This window comes from Acinonyx jubatus, chromosome B4, assembly GCF_027475565.1.
Source record: "Acinonyx jubatus isolate Ajub_Pintada_27869175 chromosome B4, VMU_Ajub_asm_v1.0, whole genome shotgun sequence".
NCBI lineage: Eukaryota > Metazoa > Chordata > Mammalia > Carnivora > Felidae > Acinonyx > Acinonyx jubatus.
In genome coordinates, this window is record NC_069387.1 from 40,539,773 (window position 1) to 40,557,081 (window position 17,309).

The following is a 17,309-nucleotide window of genomic DNA, read 5'->3' on the forward strand; positions in this document are numbered from 1 at the left end:
GGCAAAGAGCAACGATGAAACCCAAACCTTCAGGACACACCCGAGCACTTAAAAGTCAGGCACCTGGGCAGGTGAAGTACACAGCCCAGCAGGGGTCAACTGAGTCTTGGGGGGGGGGGGGATGTTGGGGGGGGGAAGGGGAGGGCTGCTTTCTGTCCTGTCCTGGTTTCCCTCTGACTCAACCCCCAGCCTCAAGTCTCTCCAACCCATTGCCACCAGCCCCCACCTTGATTTCCCCAAAACAAACTCCCCTTCTACACTGAGACCAACATACCAGGGCCCAGCCCTGCCAGCTTTCACCACCCACCCCCACAGCACCTGCCAACGGCTTCACCTGTCCATTAGATTCTTCTCTCGAGGTGGAGGAGGCCTTGTTCTTCGCCCTCCTCTTGCTCCAGGGAAGGGATGGGAATGATCTCTACCTTGCTCTTTGGAGCTATCCACATCTCACTTCATCTGTTCGCCCTCCCACTTGTGGGAGGAGGAAGGGAAGTCCAACAACCACACTCTGGATAAGCTGTGGGCACTTGGAGGGCCCCATTGGCAGAGCCGCTCGGATGGGCAGAGCCCATCGAGTCGGGGGCTCCCTATCTTGCCCAAAGGGAGGTCTACCTAGGGACAAGAGTATCCCCTCCTACTCCCGGGTCTGCGGGTCTGCCTCCGCGCCCTCTGTCCCCCACTTCCAGGCGCCGGGGAAGTGACAGAGGGGTCGACTGACCTGTAGGGATTGAGGGTGCAGATGGTGACGGCGGGGAAGACGAGCTTGTCCGAGTTGAGGTTGATGTTGAGGCTGACGGGGTAGCTGAAGTACTCCCCGAACAGCTGGCCGAACTGCCAGTACATCATGCCGAAGGCACAGAGCCAGAGCACAGCCCAGAAGGCCGTCTTCATGCGGTTGTGCTGGGAGCACACCAGGCGGATGGCACCGTGGATGGTGGTGTTGTTGCAGAAGAACTGGAAGAGGTCTCGGTAGGAGCGGTGGAACTCGATCAGGGCCTCCTCGTCCTCTTTGGGCTGCGGGGGTGCCGCAGGGTCGGGGCCCAGCCCCTGCTCCTCATGCTGCTCTCCTTTCATGAGCCTTGGGGGTCATGGAGGGCCAGGGTCAGGGCTGACTTCTAGGCTCTGGTGCCTCACTCCTTGACCCAGAGCAAGGCTGCTCCTAGCCAGGCCCGCATCCCGCCCTGAGCCCACTCTTTTCTACCCCTCCCTCCCTCCCTCCACCGTCCCAGGAGCCGGCTGACCTGCTGGAGTCCGGGCCAGGAGACCTGTAGCTGGGCTTGCCTGAGAAGCACCCTTTGGAGTTCTGTCCCAGCACCTCCCTTTCTGTCTCCTCAGCTGTCAGTCTGCCCTGCTTAGTCAGTCTATCTTTAGTCTCCTTCCTCCAGGACCTCTGTGTCCCAGCTCTTCTCTTTCTCTCTCTCTCTCTCTCTCTCTCTCTCTCTCTCTCTCTCTCTCTGCTTTCTGCTTCTCTTTGGGTCTCTTTCTCAGCTCTCGTCTTCCTTGCCTGTCTCCTGTCTGTGTGCCAGGCTCTCTGGTCCTGCCTCTCTTCCTCTTCCTCCCTGCCTTGCTCCCTCTCTGAGTGGGCTCTCTCCTCCGCCTCTGGCCCTGGCCCTGGGCTGTGTCCGTCCCAGGGACTGCAGGGCTCCAGGAGGTCTGGACGGCCTCCTGCTCCCAGCTCCCAGGTTGTGGCTGGACTGGGACTGGTTCCTTTCCAGTTGAATCTGGCAGCCGAGCCTCTCCTCCCCCTCACCTGACAGGTGCAGCGGCCCAGCCAGGGAGCCCGCCCGCCAGGCTGGGATGGAAGCGACAGAAGCCTCATTAGCATCTCAATTAAAGGTGAGCAGGGCAGGGGGAGGGGCAAAGGAGGAGTCTGAGCTGAGAGTTCTCCAAAGGGAGGAGGGCTCCTGAGGGCAGGTGCCCCGGAAGTGTGGGACTGGAGGAGGTGGGTGCTCCCCCCACCCCCCTACCTAGAAGAGTAACGGCCCTGGGGGCTGACAGGCAAGGAGATCTGAGACAAAAGGGCAGGGGGAGGGCCAGAGATCTCAGACAAGGAGAGAGATCCTGAACACAAAGCCAGGAGGGCAAAACAAAGAAAAAAGAACCAGCCAGGATGAGGGAGACTAAGGCAGGGGAGACCAGAACAGGGAAGGCAGAAAAAGGGAGATGGATGGAAGAAGACAGGATGAAGGCCTGGGAGGGAGGGCTGGAGGAGAGGCCGAGAGAGGAGGGTGAAGGGGGTAGAGCCAGGAGACTGAGGGGATGAAGCCCCAAGTGGGCTTCCAGGAGCTGGGTCCCCTCTCTGGGCACTCCTTCCAAAGGCACCCACAGGTCAGCCTCACCCCCAGGTCTTATAGAAGAAGAAGGGGTATCTACTCAGTAAAGTGGGGACACCTCCTGGCCCCACTGGGCACTGGGGCACAAAGCGCCCCTCTGCCTCTCCCTCCTGGTCCATCCTTCTCCCTCCTGACTCCTCACTGCCACCCCTTACCTCATCCAGGCCAGGGAGGGGCCCAGGTGAGGCTGGAGATTGGGTGGGGCCCTGGGACATTCTGTTCTTTTTTACACCATTGGCTGCCAGGCCAGGAATGTGTAATGTCCCCTGTTGTGGTCACGGGGTTGCAGGAATGTGGTCACCGAGAGGCAGCACAGGGGCCAGGCAGGGCACCTGGGCACAGACCTGGAGCCTGAGGAGCTCTAGGGACAGTGGGCCCTGAGCGAATAGGGAGGGATGTAGGCAGCACCGGGTGTCGGGAAGGAGGAAGGTGGGCATGGCCCAAGTGGACACCAGCCCTGGGAAGAGGGAAAGGCTCGCTGGTAGGGGCTGTGTTTTTCCTCCAATATCTCTGCTCCGAACTTAATCCAGCAAGAGGATAAAGAGTGAAGTGTAAGCAGTGAGCACACAGAAAGGGAAGGGTCAGAGAGAGGGCCCAGAGACAGCCCAAGGAGGCACAGGAGCCCCAACCACACAAGCCAGGCCCCGCGCCTGATGGTAGGAGGTCGACCACAGCGGACCCTCATCGGAGGCACCCGGGGGAAGCCGGCCTGGGATGTGCAGACACAGGCCCAGCCTGAGCACTGATGGAGAGTGGCAGAAGAAGGCAGTCATGCTACATAAGATAAGGACTCTAGTGGCAGAGATAAGAAGTGCTGAGGGAGCCTCAGGGTGGCAGGCAGAGGCACTCACCCTGAGGAGACTCAGGAAGGCTTCCTGGAGAAGGTCACATCTCAGCTGGGTCTTGAGGAACACCAAGGGGTGTACCAGACAAGTAAGAGGGAAGCGGGGTACTCCAAACTCAGGGTGCAGCTGGGCCCTGCGGCTTCCTCTTAGGGCAGAAGGTCTCCTGTGGCCTCTTAAAGTGAGAGTTGCTGTCAGCCAGGATTCCAAACCCGGTCCCATCACTCCCCTTGACGCCTGCTGGGAACACCCTCCTGGGAAGGGAAAGGCTGGTTTTTCCTTCATTTTCAAGATGAAGAAACCGACCCTCCATAAAGAGAAGCCAGTTTTCTGAGGGCACAGAACGAAACAGCAGCCGAGAGAAACACAAATCAGAATCCTTTTCCTGCAGGGATGTGTACTTAGGACGTTTGCCATTTATTTCCCATGACAAACCAGCCGCAGACTCATGGGGAACTGGAGCCCCCCTGTACCTGGTTTTGAAACCTAGGAGCTTCAAACGCAGAGTTCATGGGCTCATCGGCAATCTGGGTCCTGGCTTATCTTCCCAGCTCTGTGGAAAGCTCTCTACACTGACCCCACATTCCCACAGGACCCAGACAGCCTTAGAACCCCTATTCTCCCCAGAGCCAGGTTCTTAAACAAATGGAGTACACAGCACCCTGCCTGTTTGATCTCAAAGGTTAGGAGAGGCACCTCCCTGCCTTTTCTGTTTGCTAGCTGGTGTCTGAAATCCAACCACGGGCTCAAAGCAGCACAGCAAATAGTTCTCGTCTCAAGGGCTCTGTGAGAAGAATCACAAGGACGGGTCTGGGCTGAGCCGGAGCACGTGGACATGGTGTCCCCAGAAGTGCCTGTCAGTGTACCAGGGCAGTGGGTGGGGGGCAGCCCATGCTCAGGGAAGGCGTCGTTCTAGATCTGGAATGGGCCAGAGCAAGTCTGTTGTGAGAAACACAGAAATCTGCACTTCTGTCACGGCTCCATTTTAAGCGTTATCTTTGAAAGTGCAGAAATAATGCCCAAATACATTTTTGCCACAATGCGACTTTCCAACAAGACAGAAATATACAGAACAGCAAAAGCTTCCCTTTGTCCCATTCCCTACCCACCCCTCAGGCCAAGGAGGGCTGTTGTAATCGGTACATCCATCTGTATCTTTTGTGTGCTTTTATAAAATTATATGCATTTCTTTACATTTATACTTTTTTTCATAAACGGGACCATATTATAGGTATTATGTGACTTCCATTTTTGCCTTTAAACTATGTGACTTTGGAAAAGGCACTATACCTCTCTGGGCTCCTGCGTTCTAATCTGAAAAGTGAAATGGCAGGGGGAAGGGAGAGTGAGGGTCCCAGATGGTCCCAAAAGCCCTTTCCAGTTGACTGTGCATTAACCCTTGCTTAACACAAGAAAGAACTGAGGCCCAGAGCAGTGGGGCCAGATGGAGAGCTGAGTTTCTCCTTTCCATGTTCAGTGCTGCTCCCCTGACTTCCAGAGAAGTGGACTCTTGCTCTGTGGGGTCCCACGGCCCTGTGGTCCTTGTTTTGGAAGCTTCCCCAGCATTGGAAAATGCTCTCCCAGACTGGAGCTGTTCCTTCCCTCCTGGCACTAGCCATGCCCTAACCCTATGTGGCCATAAATGTGCAAAGGCTACAGGGAGAGAAGTGAAATAGGGAGTCTGCGATGGGATGAGGGTCATGAGTTCAAAGGGGCTTACTGCCTCTTGCTCTCTGGGGAACAGAAGATGATGGAAATAATCACTTTCTCTTCCACACTGCCAGAGACAGAGAGTCTTGTTGAGAATCTATGGCCGCACTTACCACTGTATATGATTACTAGCCTAGTATGTGCATGTGTGCGTATACACAGGTCATACTATGAGTTCTCTGAGAACAAGCTCTAGGCTTATTCATCTTGGTCGTCCCACTGTCTAGTGGTCACTATTTGTTGACCCAATCTGCAGAAGATGGCAGAATGAGCATCTTAAGACTCAAGATTTATCTTCGGCAGAGAGTGATGTGCTATGAGAAAGCATCTCCATTGAACATCCTAATTTCCTCTGATAACTCCTTAATTTGTCATCTACTAATTTGCCTGAATTTCCTTCATTTTTTCCATTTCTAGGGTAAAAAATGAGTCACTCAATTAAATGCAGCTCTTTATTCTTACTACTTGGAATTAATGAGCCTTTCAACACTGGGCTGCCCACTGTGGAAAACAGTGGGCTTTCTATCTGCACTTATATGGTGGGAATGACCAGAAAACTCCTCCATACCACTCCTACTCTAGTCACCTGGCAGGAGGCTTAGAAGTTCACCATTAGAAGTTTATTCCTTTGGGTCAAGGCAGGATTTCTCCACCTCAGCACAACTGACATTTGGATAATTCTTTGGGTTTATTTAAAGGGATGGTCCCCAATGAAAATGCAAAGTCTCCGGAGAAGGATGACCCCCTCACCCATGACACATCTCTCCGTATTTACCAGACCCTTTCTGAGAGCACCAGTTGGCTAAGAACTGTGTGGGAAAGAGTATCCAGAAGAATCCATTCCCACCAGGCACCCTTTTTGGATTCTTCATGGACCTCTGGGAAGGAAGATCTCTCAGCAGTCCTCTCGGAAGAAGGCCAAACATTCTGGGGATCTGTGGGGTACTCAGTCCAGCCCTGGTGCTGCCCAATGGAAATGAGCTTCAAGGAATCTGGCAAAGAACACAAAGAAAAAGAAACCAAGACAACGCCCTGCCCACAAAGAATTCATGGATCCCCCTGTGAGTTTCCTTCACCCTCCTGGAGAAGGTTGGGTAGGCATAATAACCATTTATTGCTAAGACTTATCAATTGTGGTCCAGCTTAGAAACAGCAAACACTCTTAAGTCTTCCAAATGGAAGAAAGTTAACCCAAGAAATTGGTACACGGGTGATGAAAGAGATGAGAAGCCAACGGGGGACAGCGAGGCAACCCAGAAAACAGCGAAGCAGGAAGCAGCTACATCTCTAGGGCTGGAAGGACAGCAGGGTAATTAAGCATCATAGACCCAGAGGCCTCCTGAGTTATTTGGCAGGAAGTAAATAGTGGGGACTGCCTGACAGGAGATGGGATTATGAAAGGAGGGAAGGAAGAAACACAGGCAAACACAGGTGATATCCGATGTCCGAAAAGCAAAGAGAGACAGAAATAGCCTGGCTTCTTTCCTCCTCCCACCTACCTGTCCTTCACTCACCTGTCTTCCTATTGGCTGAAACTACCCAGAAGCCCGAGGAAAAAGGAGTCTGGGAAATGTAGTTCCCAGCAGTGATACAAAATAGCCCAGGAAGAGGGGAGGACAGATCTGTAAGCAAACCAGCAGTTGACTGGCAAATACAAAAAAAAAAAAAAAAAAGAGGCCCAGAGAGGGGAAGTGTCGGGACCAGGATTAAAGTCCAGATCTGAAGGCTCTTTCTTTAGGACCCAGAGACTCCTTGAAGGCTGAAGTGACAGCATGAGATTGGCAGCAGAAAGGATACAGTTCAGCCAGCTGTGGTTAAAAAAGATCTGAGATAGGGCTTACCTGTGAAGCAGGAGCCTTTTGAAGTACAGGAAATGTTCTGGGGGAGATACACAAGAACATACAAAAGTGAAAACTCATTGATCTGTATCCATCAGATCAGTGTCCTTCAAGCATTTCACTGTTTATGTTATACCTCAATAATAAAAAAGAGAGAGAGAGATCTCTCTTTTCGATAAAATCCTATAATATTTTCAAACGAAATGATATATGTCTGGGATTTGCTTCAAAATAATTAAGAGGAGATCAGAAGAATGGAGGAGGGCTGTGTGGAAGAAATAAGACTGGCCATGAGCTGAAGCTGGAGTTCACAGTATTATTTTCTCCTCGTGTGTGTGTGTGTGTGTGTGTGTGTGTGTGTGTGTGTGTGGTGTGCATTTCCATAATAAAAAGGAAAAGAAATCTAAGGCCACTGCATGCACATACCTGTATGCATTGAAGAGCTCAGTGGTGAGTCCAGTCTCAGCCCCCAATTCCCTGGACTTTGAAAGAGCGGCAGCCCTGAGCAGGGTGTGCTCCTCTGGTATTTCTTCCCCTTCCGGGCTGCCTGGGACCGTCCATATAAACATTTGCCTGCAGAGTACAGGTCTGAGGTCTGCACCAGGAGAGGAGAGTGAAATATCTAAACTCAGGCAGGAATGAGCTTGGGACCCAGAAATCGGGAACTCTGGAGTCTAGGCTAGTCCTGCCACAGACTGGCTATGTGATGTGGACAAGGCATCATCGTTTATTCCATAAACATGTACTTGGTATGGGCCAGACTCGGCCAAACACTGGGACCCAGTCCTAAAGATCCAGTCTAGGCCATTGCACAGCTCACAGCCTGGTGAGGCGGGAAAGAATAAGCCCAGACCGCTGTCTGTGTGGCATCTGTGCAGCCTGGGGTGGGGGTGTATCCCAGACCCCGTGCGAGCCTCAAGGACGGGTGGGAATTCGCCAGGAGCACAGCAACTTGAAGACCAGAGAGCCTGGCATAGGGGCATGGCAGGGGCTGTTGTTAACGGGTTGCCGGGAAATGGTGGGAAGAAAGCGGGCAGGGACTAGACCAAGCCCCCCGGAATCCTGGTCTCTCTCTATGTGGCACCCTCAGCCTCCATCTTCTCACGATTAAGGCAAAGCGGCTGGACTGGTGGTCTCTCAGCTTCCTCCAGTTCAGAAGGATTCAGAAGCTCCTTCCTGGGTGAGGAAACTGGGACTGAAGACTGTGGCTACCCAGCTCCAGTGCAGCCGCCCCTATTCATGGGGAATTTGGTCTACGTGGTCCTCCGTCGTCAAAGGACAGGGGAGCAGAGGCCACAGCACTCTCTGCAGTGTCTTGTAGATGACCTGTGCCCACTAATGTGTGCACTGGGGTGGATCAGGGGACGGAAGGGCTGGCTGGCTTGTTATTCCTCTGCAGCTTATCTTTAAAAGTCACACAACGGGGCAGGAACCCCCAGGAGTCCAGATGGATGCCAACTGGGACTTCTGGTTCCCAGATGCTGCAGCTGGCTGGCCGTGGGCCTCAGCGGGTATCTGCACTCTCCGTGTCTGCCGTTCACAGGCCCTTCCACTTTGAGATCTGGCACCCGGCTGGACCCAGCTCCGGCTCTCCCTCTGTTCCGAGTCAGCTCTGCCCTGCTCTCAGAGGCCCATCTGGGCACTGTCCACTGGCTCTGTGGCCCATTCCCACCTAGCGGTCCTCCCCTCCCAGCCAGGCTTCCGAAGAAGGGAGGAGGCCCGGTTCCGGCCCTGCTGCCCTCACGTGCTTTCCCGGCCGCCCCCTCCCGCCCTGCATCGGGGCGGCCAAGCCTGTTCCTCTTCCCCGATTGCGACAGCTGCCTCTGCTCCCAGCGCTCCCTGTCCCCGCCCCGAGGCCGGCTTGCTCCACTCCCACTTCCTGAGCCCGGCTCTTGGAGCCCTGGAGGCCAGGCCAGGCCCGGGCTCTCGGCCCCAGGGGCACGTCAGCCCGAGCCTTGTCCCAGACCCTGGGCTCGGGGGGAGGTCGCTGCCACCACTGCCCGGGACGTGCAGGCCTCCCACCTACCCCCCAGGCCTCCACCCATCTGGCCGACTGGCCGACTGGCCGCCATGCGCCTGCCGTGGGCCGCCTCCCCCTGCGGCCTGGCCTGGGGGCCACTCGTCCTGGGCCTCTGCAGTCTCCTGGCAGCATCCCAGGCCCCACTGATAAGGGAGGGGCCCGCGCAGGTGGGTGAGGGCAGACTCGGGAGGGGAAGCGGGGTCTGGGCAGCCCTCCCTCTAGTCCCTCTGCCCTCCCCAGGTGCCCCCTGGACAATTCTCCCCCCACCTCCATCTCCCCTTGAAGGCGCCCCCATACCACACGGAGAACCAAACGTGCCAGGACCGGGAAAAGGAGTACTACGAGCCCAAGCATCGGGTCTGCTGCTCCCGATGCCCCCCAGGTGAGACCCAAGGGCCACAGGATGCCTGGGACGGGAGGTGGGTTACAGGGCACTCCAGCCCACCTTTACCGCCTCAGAGGGGAGACAGACACCATCGCCCCGGGAAAGGAGAGGCATTTCTCCTGCATCGGGAAAGCAGCCGGCCATCTGTCGGACGTGGCCCCCAAGAGGACAGGGTCACACGGCAGGCAGGCGGCAGAGGTGAGGGTGGGAGCCCTGCTCCCCTGACACCCGGATCGCTTTGCTCACATCCTAGGCACACGTGTCTCAGTGGAATGCAGCCGCGGCCAGAACACAGTGTGTGCCATGTGCCCCGAGAATTCCTACAACGAGCACTGGAACCATCTCTCCTTCTGCCAGATGTGCCGCCCCTGTGACCAGAGTGAGTGGCCGTGTGCCCGGGGAGGCTGGGATCTCCTGGAGCGCAGCCCCTCCACCGAGCTCCCCTGTCTGTCTCCCCACCAGTGCTGGGCTTCGAGGAGACTGTGCCTTGCACCAGCAAACAGAAAACCCAGTGCCGCTGCCAGCCCGGAATGTTCTGCGTGCACTGGGACACCGAGTGTGTGCACTGCGAGCCACTCTCCAACTGCCCACCTGGCACTGAGGTGGAGCTCAAAGGTCAGAGGCCACTGTGGGCAGAAGGCGGGGAGGAGACCGGGTGCCAGTGATCTTGAATGGGGGCCGGGAGCGCGCGTACTTCATCTGTGGGGAGCCCCCAGGTAGTTCTCTTTGACATAAAGAGCCTCCTCTCCCTCCCTGGGCTAAAGGCCCACAGAAGGGGTCTGCAGAGAAATGGAACGGGGACAGGGGACAGATTCGGGGCCTCAGAAGGAGGCTTCTCTCAGCTCAGGGAGGCTCGGGCCAGAGGAAGATCAGGAAAGGTGCTACAGGCAGGGAGGGCCATTCGGTGGGAATAAAGGAAACTCACAGCGTGGAGAGACGCCCCTTGCCCACTCACCCTGGCTGGCCTTGCTTTTCTCTTGCCAGATGAAGTCGCGGAGGCTAAGAGAAACTGTGTTCCCTGTAAGGCAGGGCACTTCCAGAATACCTCCTCCCCCAGGGCCCGCTGCCAGCCCCACACGAGGTGAGTGCACCCCCACCATCCCAGAAGTCCCAGCTGCTGACCACCCTTATGCTCGCATGCATGGGCTAGCCTCCACCTCCAGCCCTGTGCCCGCTTGAATTGGGCTTCCCTTTCCTTCACAGGTGTGAGGAACAGGGTCTGGTAGAGGCAGTTCCAGGCACTGCCCAGTCTGACACCAGCTGCAGAAATCCACTCGAGTCCCCTGAGATGCCAGGTGAGGAGTCTGGGGCCCAGGGGCACATGGGGGGAATCTGGGAAAATGCCTTCATTTCTCCCAGCTAAAAAGATGGGGAAAAGATTAATCCTTCTCTCTCAGAATTGGGGCAAGCAGAAAAGTTCCCTAAGGAAAAATTGGAGTATCCCTAGGCCAGCTTGATATACACATTCTTTTTAAGTTATGTGTTATACACATAACTTGTAAGTTACATGTACTATTATGCCAAGGAACACTCCTACCCTGAGATGTAATTGTAACTGACATTACTGTCCTCATCTTGGACATGCTACCATCATATAACCCACTTACCAGACCAAAAATCTCTTTACTAGATTACACACTTTCATTATTAGAGAGTTCATCCCACATTTGACTCTGTTTTGTTTGTTTCTTTTCTGTGACGTTGCTTGTTTCCTAGCCTAACAGATGATTAAGGGGTATTTCTAATAACTGTAAACATGATTAGCGGGGAGAGAATTTATTAACTTTTTAAAAATTACCAAATATTTATAATTATGGCTTTCATTTATTGAGAGCTAGGGCATCAGGCACTCTGCCAGCACTTGACAATCACTAGCTCATGTAATCTTTTTAATGACCCTGTAAAGTACAGCTGACCCTTAACAACATGGGTTTCAACTGAGCGGGTCGCTTATATGTGGCTTTTTTTTTTTCAATCAATACGGAACATTACTATACATGTATTTTCTCTTCCTTATGAGTTCTTAATAACATTTTCTTTTGTCTAGCTTACTTTATCACGAGAACACAGTATATAATACATAACATATAAAAGATGCATGAATCAAACTGTGTTATTGGTAAGATTTCTGGTCAACAGTAGACTATTTGTAGTTAAGGTTTGGGGGGAGTCAAAAGTTAGACGTGGATTTTCGACTACACGGGGGTCAGCGCCCCCAACCCCCACATTGTTCAAGGGTCAACGGTAGTTCTATTATTATCCTCACTGAGAACAGGAGGAAACTGAGGCTGAGAGGTTATGGGACTTGGCCCAGATCACTCACTGGTATCTGGTATTACAAAGACCTGTACTCAGTTCTTTCATACTCCAGAGCGTGTACCATAATGCATGCACACCATAGAAAATTAGAAAATTCAGAGAAACAGGGGCACTGGGCTGGCTCGGTCAGTTAAGCGTCTGACTCTTCGGCTCAAGCCATGATCTCACAGTTTGTGAGTTCGAGCCCCTCATCCCTGCTTGGGATTTCTCTCTCCCTCTCTCTCTGCTCCTCCCCACTTGCACACGTGCTCTCTCTCAAAAAATAAATAAACACTAAAAATTTAAAAAAAAAAAAAAGAAAATTCAGAGAAGTAAAGCTAAAAACCACTCACAGGACCATCACTTAGCATATCCACTCTTAACATTTTTTAATATATCCTGCCAGACATTTTTCAATGGATGCCTATATATAGAATTGGTTTTCTAAAAGTGGAGTCATTTGAATATTTTGTCACTTGATTTTTCATTCAGCTATATCATCTTCTTCCTTGTCCTCCTAGTACTTTTTAACCATGTATCAAATACAACTGGCACTTTAGAGCTGGAACTTTGTTTTATTTTTTTTTTAATTTTTTTAGTGTTTATTTATTTTTGAGGGAGAGAGAGAGCACGAGCCAGGGAGGGGCAGAGAGAAAGGGAGACACAGAATCGGAAGCAGGCTCCAGGCTCTGAGCTGTCAGCACAGAGCCTGATGTGGGGCTTGAACTCACAGACCGAGATCATGACCTGAGCCAAAGTCAGACGCTTAACCAACTGAGCCACCCAGGCGCCCCTAGAGCTGGAATTTTAGACAGTAGGTACCAAACCCCCCTCATTGTATCTTTGAGGAAACTGATGCTCCAAGAGGTAGAATGGCTTAAAAAGTCACCCAACTGGGCCGGGACACAGACGTCTCAGATGCCAGGTCCAGTTTTTCCCCACACCTCCCATTCTGTGCTCCTAGGTTTAGGAGCCTAGGCCCTAGGTTTAGGTGGATCAGAAAGGGCCAGCTCCCAGTATACAAATGTCCAAGTCTTCCTGACCTTCCCCAGGTACAACTGACGGGTGCTCTAGACTCTTCTGTGAAAGACAGAAATTATCCACTGCTACATACCAAGACCTGAGAATCCCAGCTCCCAGCCTCCCTTCCCTCCCCTCCTGGAGCCTGCCTTGAGCCAGGGGGTGGAGACTTTGCAAGCCTCACCCCCCCCACCCCTGTAAACACCCCCACAGAGACAGAGGGGCAATCTCAGCTCCTATAGCAGCCTCTCTCTAAGATGGTCACGTCCACAGAAATGTGGCTCTACCCTGTGGCCCGAGTCTGCTTACAAACCCAAGTCCCACCTTCCCCATACTGCCTTCCACCCCCACTTCCAACCCTGGAAAACCAAGTGCCCACACTCCTGTCCTCACCCACAAGACTGCCCCCGTCCTTGGTCTCTACATGGTGGCCACCAGCCATGCCCTCCAGAGATCTCCACCCTTGCTTGAGTTTAACCCGGCAGTCAGGAGGGCCTGCCCCAGTCCAACTTAGTTCCCCTTCTCTGTAACCCAAGGGAAGTTTCTCCAATTCTGCCTTTAGGAACTGCAGTGGGTCTAGACGGGAAAAGCTGCTGTCGCCCCTTTTCTCTGAGTTGTCCAGAGGACCAGAAAGCTGTTCCTTAGCTTCCCTCCCCTCTGCCCTTCCTGGGGTCGTCACAGCTGTTCCGTCTGCTGTCCTGGCAGGAACCGTGCTGGTGCTGGCCATCCTGCTGCCGCTGGCCTCTCTCCTGTTCCTCACCACGGTCCTGGCCTGCTCCTGGAAGAGCCACCCCTCTCTCTGCAGGAAGCTGGGTAGGAAGGAGCTGGATGCTGGCAGGGACGCAGGCCTGGCCGGCTGTCCATCCCCACCTGATGGGGAAGGGGGTTTGGAGGGAACAGTCAGCTTCCCCAGGGCTAACCCTTCTGTCCCTCCACACCCTTAAGACTCCCAGTGCCTGCCCTCAGCATGGACACCATCTCCACCCAGCACCCCCATTCTGAGGCTGGAGATAAGGGCAAAGATAGCGTGTTCCTTCTGTGACCCCAGGGTGGGGAGCAACATCGTGGTGTGGGGGAAGGGTGAAAGCCATACCGGAGGCTCCACACCCTTTTAATTTTCCATTGCAGGATCCTTGCTCAAGAGGCGTCCAGAGGTAATGGGGGAGGCTGAGAAGGCCACAAGGAGGGGTAGACGGGGATACGTGAACAGGTGGGGTAGGCAGGATAAGAGTGTGCAGGCTTCAGTATTCATTCGGCTAATAACTGATTGAGTACACCATGTGTCAGATACCATTCTGGGCACCACGGATATAGCAGTGGGCAAAACAAATTACCTACCCTCCTGGAGTTACATGCCAGCGGAGCAAGAATAAAGTTAGACAAACATTTATCAGGTAGTGATAATTGGTAAATAAAGCGTGGTAGTGGGACAGTGAATGACAGTGGCAAAGGATGGGGGTATGTTATCTTTGAGTGGACAGAGAGGGCCTCTCTGATAAACAGATATTTGAGCAGAGAGCTGAAGAAATGAGGGAGCCAGCCATCAGAATATCTGGGGGAAAGCGCCCCAGGAAGAGGGACATCAAGTGCAAAGGCCCTGTGGCAGGGAGCAAGAAGTGGAAGAGAGAACAATGAGCTGCCTAAGCATGGGGTGGGGTGTGGGAATTAAAGAACGATGGAGTCTGAGGCCCATGTCATTGGTTGGTTCTCTGCCTCTCTCCTGCAGGGAGAGGAATCAAATACTGCTGATGGAAGTTGGGAACCTCCAAGGGTCCACCCACATTTCCCTGACCTGGTAAAGCCACTTCTGCCCTTCTCTGGAGACTTGGCCCCGGCCTCGGCCAGGCTCCCAGCGACCCCAGGCTTGGAGGAAGAGGTGCTACAGCAGCAGAGTCCTCTAAGCCAGGCCAGGGAGCTGGAGGCTGAGCTCCCAGAGCAAGGCCAGGTGGCCCATGGTGAGCATGGGGCAGGCAGGAGGGAGAAGAGGGGGCATGGAAGGGTGGGGTGGGAGGGATGGTGTGCAAGAGGAGAAAGTGAGCCAGACAGAAGCAGAGCAAAACAGAGACTCCAACAGCTAGCCGTCGGCCCCTCTCACTCTGCTTCCCTTCCCACAGGTACCAACGGCATTCATGTCACCGGCGGGTCTGTGACTGTCACTGGCAACATCTACATCTACAACGGGCCAGTACTGGGGGGAGCACGGGGCCCTGGAGACCCCCCTGCTCCCCCAGAACCTCCATACCCCACCCCTGAAGAGGGTGCCCCAGGCCCCCCCGGGCTGTCTACACCCTACCAGGAGGATGGCAAAGCTTGGCACCTGGCTGAAACAGAGACACTGGGGTGCCATGCCCTCTAACAGGGCCAAGGACCCAATTTGTCCCCCATGCCTCTTGGTGTCTGGGAAAAGCCAGGAGAAGGGAGGTGCAAGAGCATCTTCTCCCTGCGGCTGCCCTACCCACACAGGACTGACAGAGGGCCTGGATAGGGCCCCTGAGAGGCAGACCCTGAGGGGCCGGGCCTGAGACGCATCTCTGAGAGCAGGGCCGGGCACTGGCTGGGTATGTGCGTGCCACAAGACTCTCACCGCCTCCTGTGCAGGCCTGAGACTTCACTGCAGACCCTCCTGCCCGCCGGGGCTGCACTGGCCCGGCTTCGGGCACGGACAGGGCAAACGATGCTAACTGCTGCCCGCCACGGCATTCTGCACCCTAAGCAGGGCACAGAAGGAGGACAGCCACATGGCCACTTGCAAGGACATCAGCGGGACCTCCAGCAGATTCGTGGTGCTCATCCCCAAGCTTCAGAGGCCCTTTGAGAGCCCACACTTCACATGGACTGAAGTAGACCCTGTAGAAGATGGAGTTACATGGAGGACCACCCCTCCCCTCTCCTCCTAGAAAGGGAGTCACTAAAAACTGGGGGTTTGGATACAGTTACTAGGTAGAAGGGAGAGTTTTGGAGGGAGAGGAAAACAGCAAGTGTATTTATAAATTGTAACCACATGCAAATAAAGAGGAGATCGAGACCTAGATCACTCATTTTCTTGGTGTTTACATAGAAACACTGTTGCATTGGGGCAATGTCAAAGGCAAAGGTCAAAACATTAAAATATAATCCTACAAAGGTATTTCAATGAGAGGCTGGTGTCTGTAATTCAGGTGATAACTGTATTAGCCGGCCATCCCTGACAAGGTGCCAGATGGTGTTCTAAATGCTTTACAATAGAGGTGCCTGAGTGGCTCAGTTGGTTAAGCATCTGACCCTCGATGTCAGTTCAGGTCATGATCTCACGGTTCGTGAGGTCAAGTCCCACGTCTGCTGTCAGTGCAGAGCCTGCTTGGGATTCTCTCTCCCTCTCTCTGCCCCTCCCCGGACACACGCGAAGGATCTCTCTCTTTCTCTCAAAATAGATAAATAAACATGAATAAGTAAATAAATGCCTTATAATATTAACATATGTTACCCTCACAACATCTCTCTGAGATAGATAGTATTACTATTCGCATTTAACTATTGGGGAAACTGAGTCACAGACAGGGTAAATGACTTGCCTAATTCAGCTGCAAATGGCAAAGCTGGATTTGCACCCCGTTAGGCCGTAGGGGCCTCTTGGGTAAAAACTTCACACACCATACCCTTACAGAGTTTCTCTGAACAGGGGTTTAAAAAATGGGCTGGTTTTCTCAAATAATCAGACCTGCTTCATGTTCTGCAGGCATATTCAATCTCAGCCCACTCTCCTACCTGCAGCCACAACGCAAAGTGAAAGAGTGCTCTTTCCACAAGGCCAGTCAAAGGGAAAGATACGCACATTAGCCCTAAAATGTGAAATATTCTTCCCATTCTGTTGGGGAAGAGATACGGGCCAGCCTCCTTCCACTCGCAAGGCACGCTCCTGATTTTTCCTTGCTTATTCTCTTTGCCTTATTTAATTTTTCTCAAATAGAACTTTAAACCTCCTCAAGCTCTATTATTAGAAAACGTCTGGGCCCAGAATTTGTCTACCTCACTGCCTGGTAGAGACAACCTGAACTTGAACGATTGGGAGGAAAGCAGCTGCCAGCGGACAGCTCCTTCCATAAAAGGCCACCGGCTAGGTCTGATGTTGAGAACACTGTTGCTGGGGCTCATCAAGATGGTGTGGCTACAGGGGCCATCTGATCCGACTGCGTGGATGGGTTATTTAAGGTTGACCATGAAAACATTAGACCCAAATTCCTTTCTTGACAAGTAAGTCATCATGAGCTATATCTTCACGAGTTAATGCCCCGTTCTGCCAGTATGCCAGAGCCAGACAACATGAATCCTTAATAATCGTTCAAGGTATTTAGATTAAAAAAAAAAAAAAGTATACAGTTTTCAACAAAATAAAAGGAGGAAACGTCTTTTAAAGAAATGGTGCTAAGGCCCAGTCCTAGGTGACACCATTCAAATTTAGGACTATATCAGCCCGTGTTAATTTGTTAGGGCTTTCATAACAAAGCCCAGCAGACTGGATGGCTTAGACAACAGGACGTTATTCTCTCGGGGTTCTGGAGGCTAAAAGTCCAAGATCAAGGTGTCAGCAGGACTGGTTGCTTCTGAGATCTCTGTCCTTGGCTGGCGGATAGCTGTCTTCTCCCTGAGTCCTCACATGGTTCTGGCTTTTGTATGTCTGTGTCCTAATCTCCTCTTCTTATAGAGACACCAGTCAGATTGGATTAGGGCCCACCCTAATGACCTCACTTTAATTATCTCTCTCTCTTTCTTTTCTTTTTCTTTTTTTTAATTTGAGAGAAACAGAGAGAGAAAGAATCCCAAGCAGGCTCCGCGCTCAGTGTAGAGCCCGACACAGAGCTTGATCCTGGGATCATGACCTGAGCT

At 53.1% G+C, this 17,309-nt stretch overlaps 2 protein-coding genes across 6 annotated transcripts in view; one reads left to right on the forward strand and one right to left on the reverse strand.

Moving 5' to 3' along the window:
• The window catches only part of SCNN1A (sodium channel epithelial 1 subunit alpha), a 30,165-nt gene extending 21,654 nt beyond the window's left edge, over nt 1–8,511 (reverse strand). The window contains exons 1-4 of one of the 5 annotated variants that reach the window (XM_053225743.1): nt 7,150–8,511; nt 6,727–6,763; nt 3,185–3,350; nt 719–1,078 (exon numbers count right to left, since the gene is read on the reverse strand). In XM_053225743.1, the coding sequence (XP_053081718.1) occupies nt 719–1,074 (356 nt within the window). In that variant the 5' untranslated portion in view covers nt 1,075–1,078; nt 3,185–3,350; nt 6,727–6,763; nt 7,150–8,511. The other 4 variants (XM_053225742.1, XM_027074103.2, XM_027074104.2 and 1 more) reach the window with 4 other exon arrangements.
• Nucleotides 8,512–8,560: 49 nt separating this feature from the next.
• On the forward strand, nt 8,561–15,475 carry LTBR (lymphotoxin beta receptor). The gene is made up of 10 exons (XM_027074105.2): nt 8,561–8,910; nt 9,029–9,125; nt 9,382–9,507; nt 9,591–9,743; nt 10,113–10,209; nt 10,332–10,423; nt 13,152–13,259; nt 13,575–13,600; nt 14,173–14,401; nt 14,561–15,475. Exons 1-10 carry the CDS (start codon nt 8,794–8,796, stop codon nt 14,800–14,802), a joined length of 1,287 nt encoding a protein of 428 aa, XP_026929906.1. The 5' UTR covers nt 8,561–8,793; the 3' UTR covers nt 14,803–15,475.
• The last annotated feature ends 1,834 nt before the right edge of the window (nt 15,476–17,309 follow it).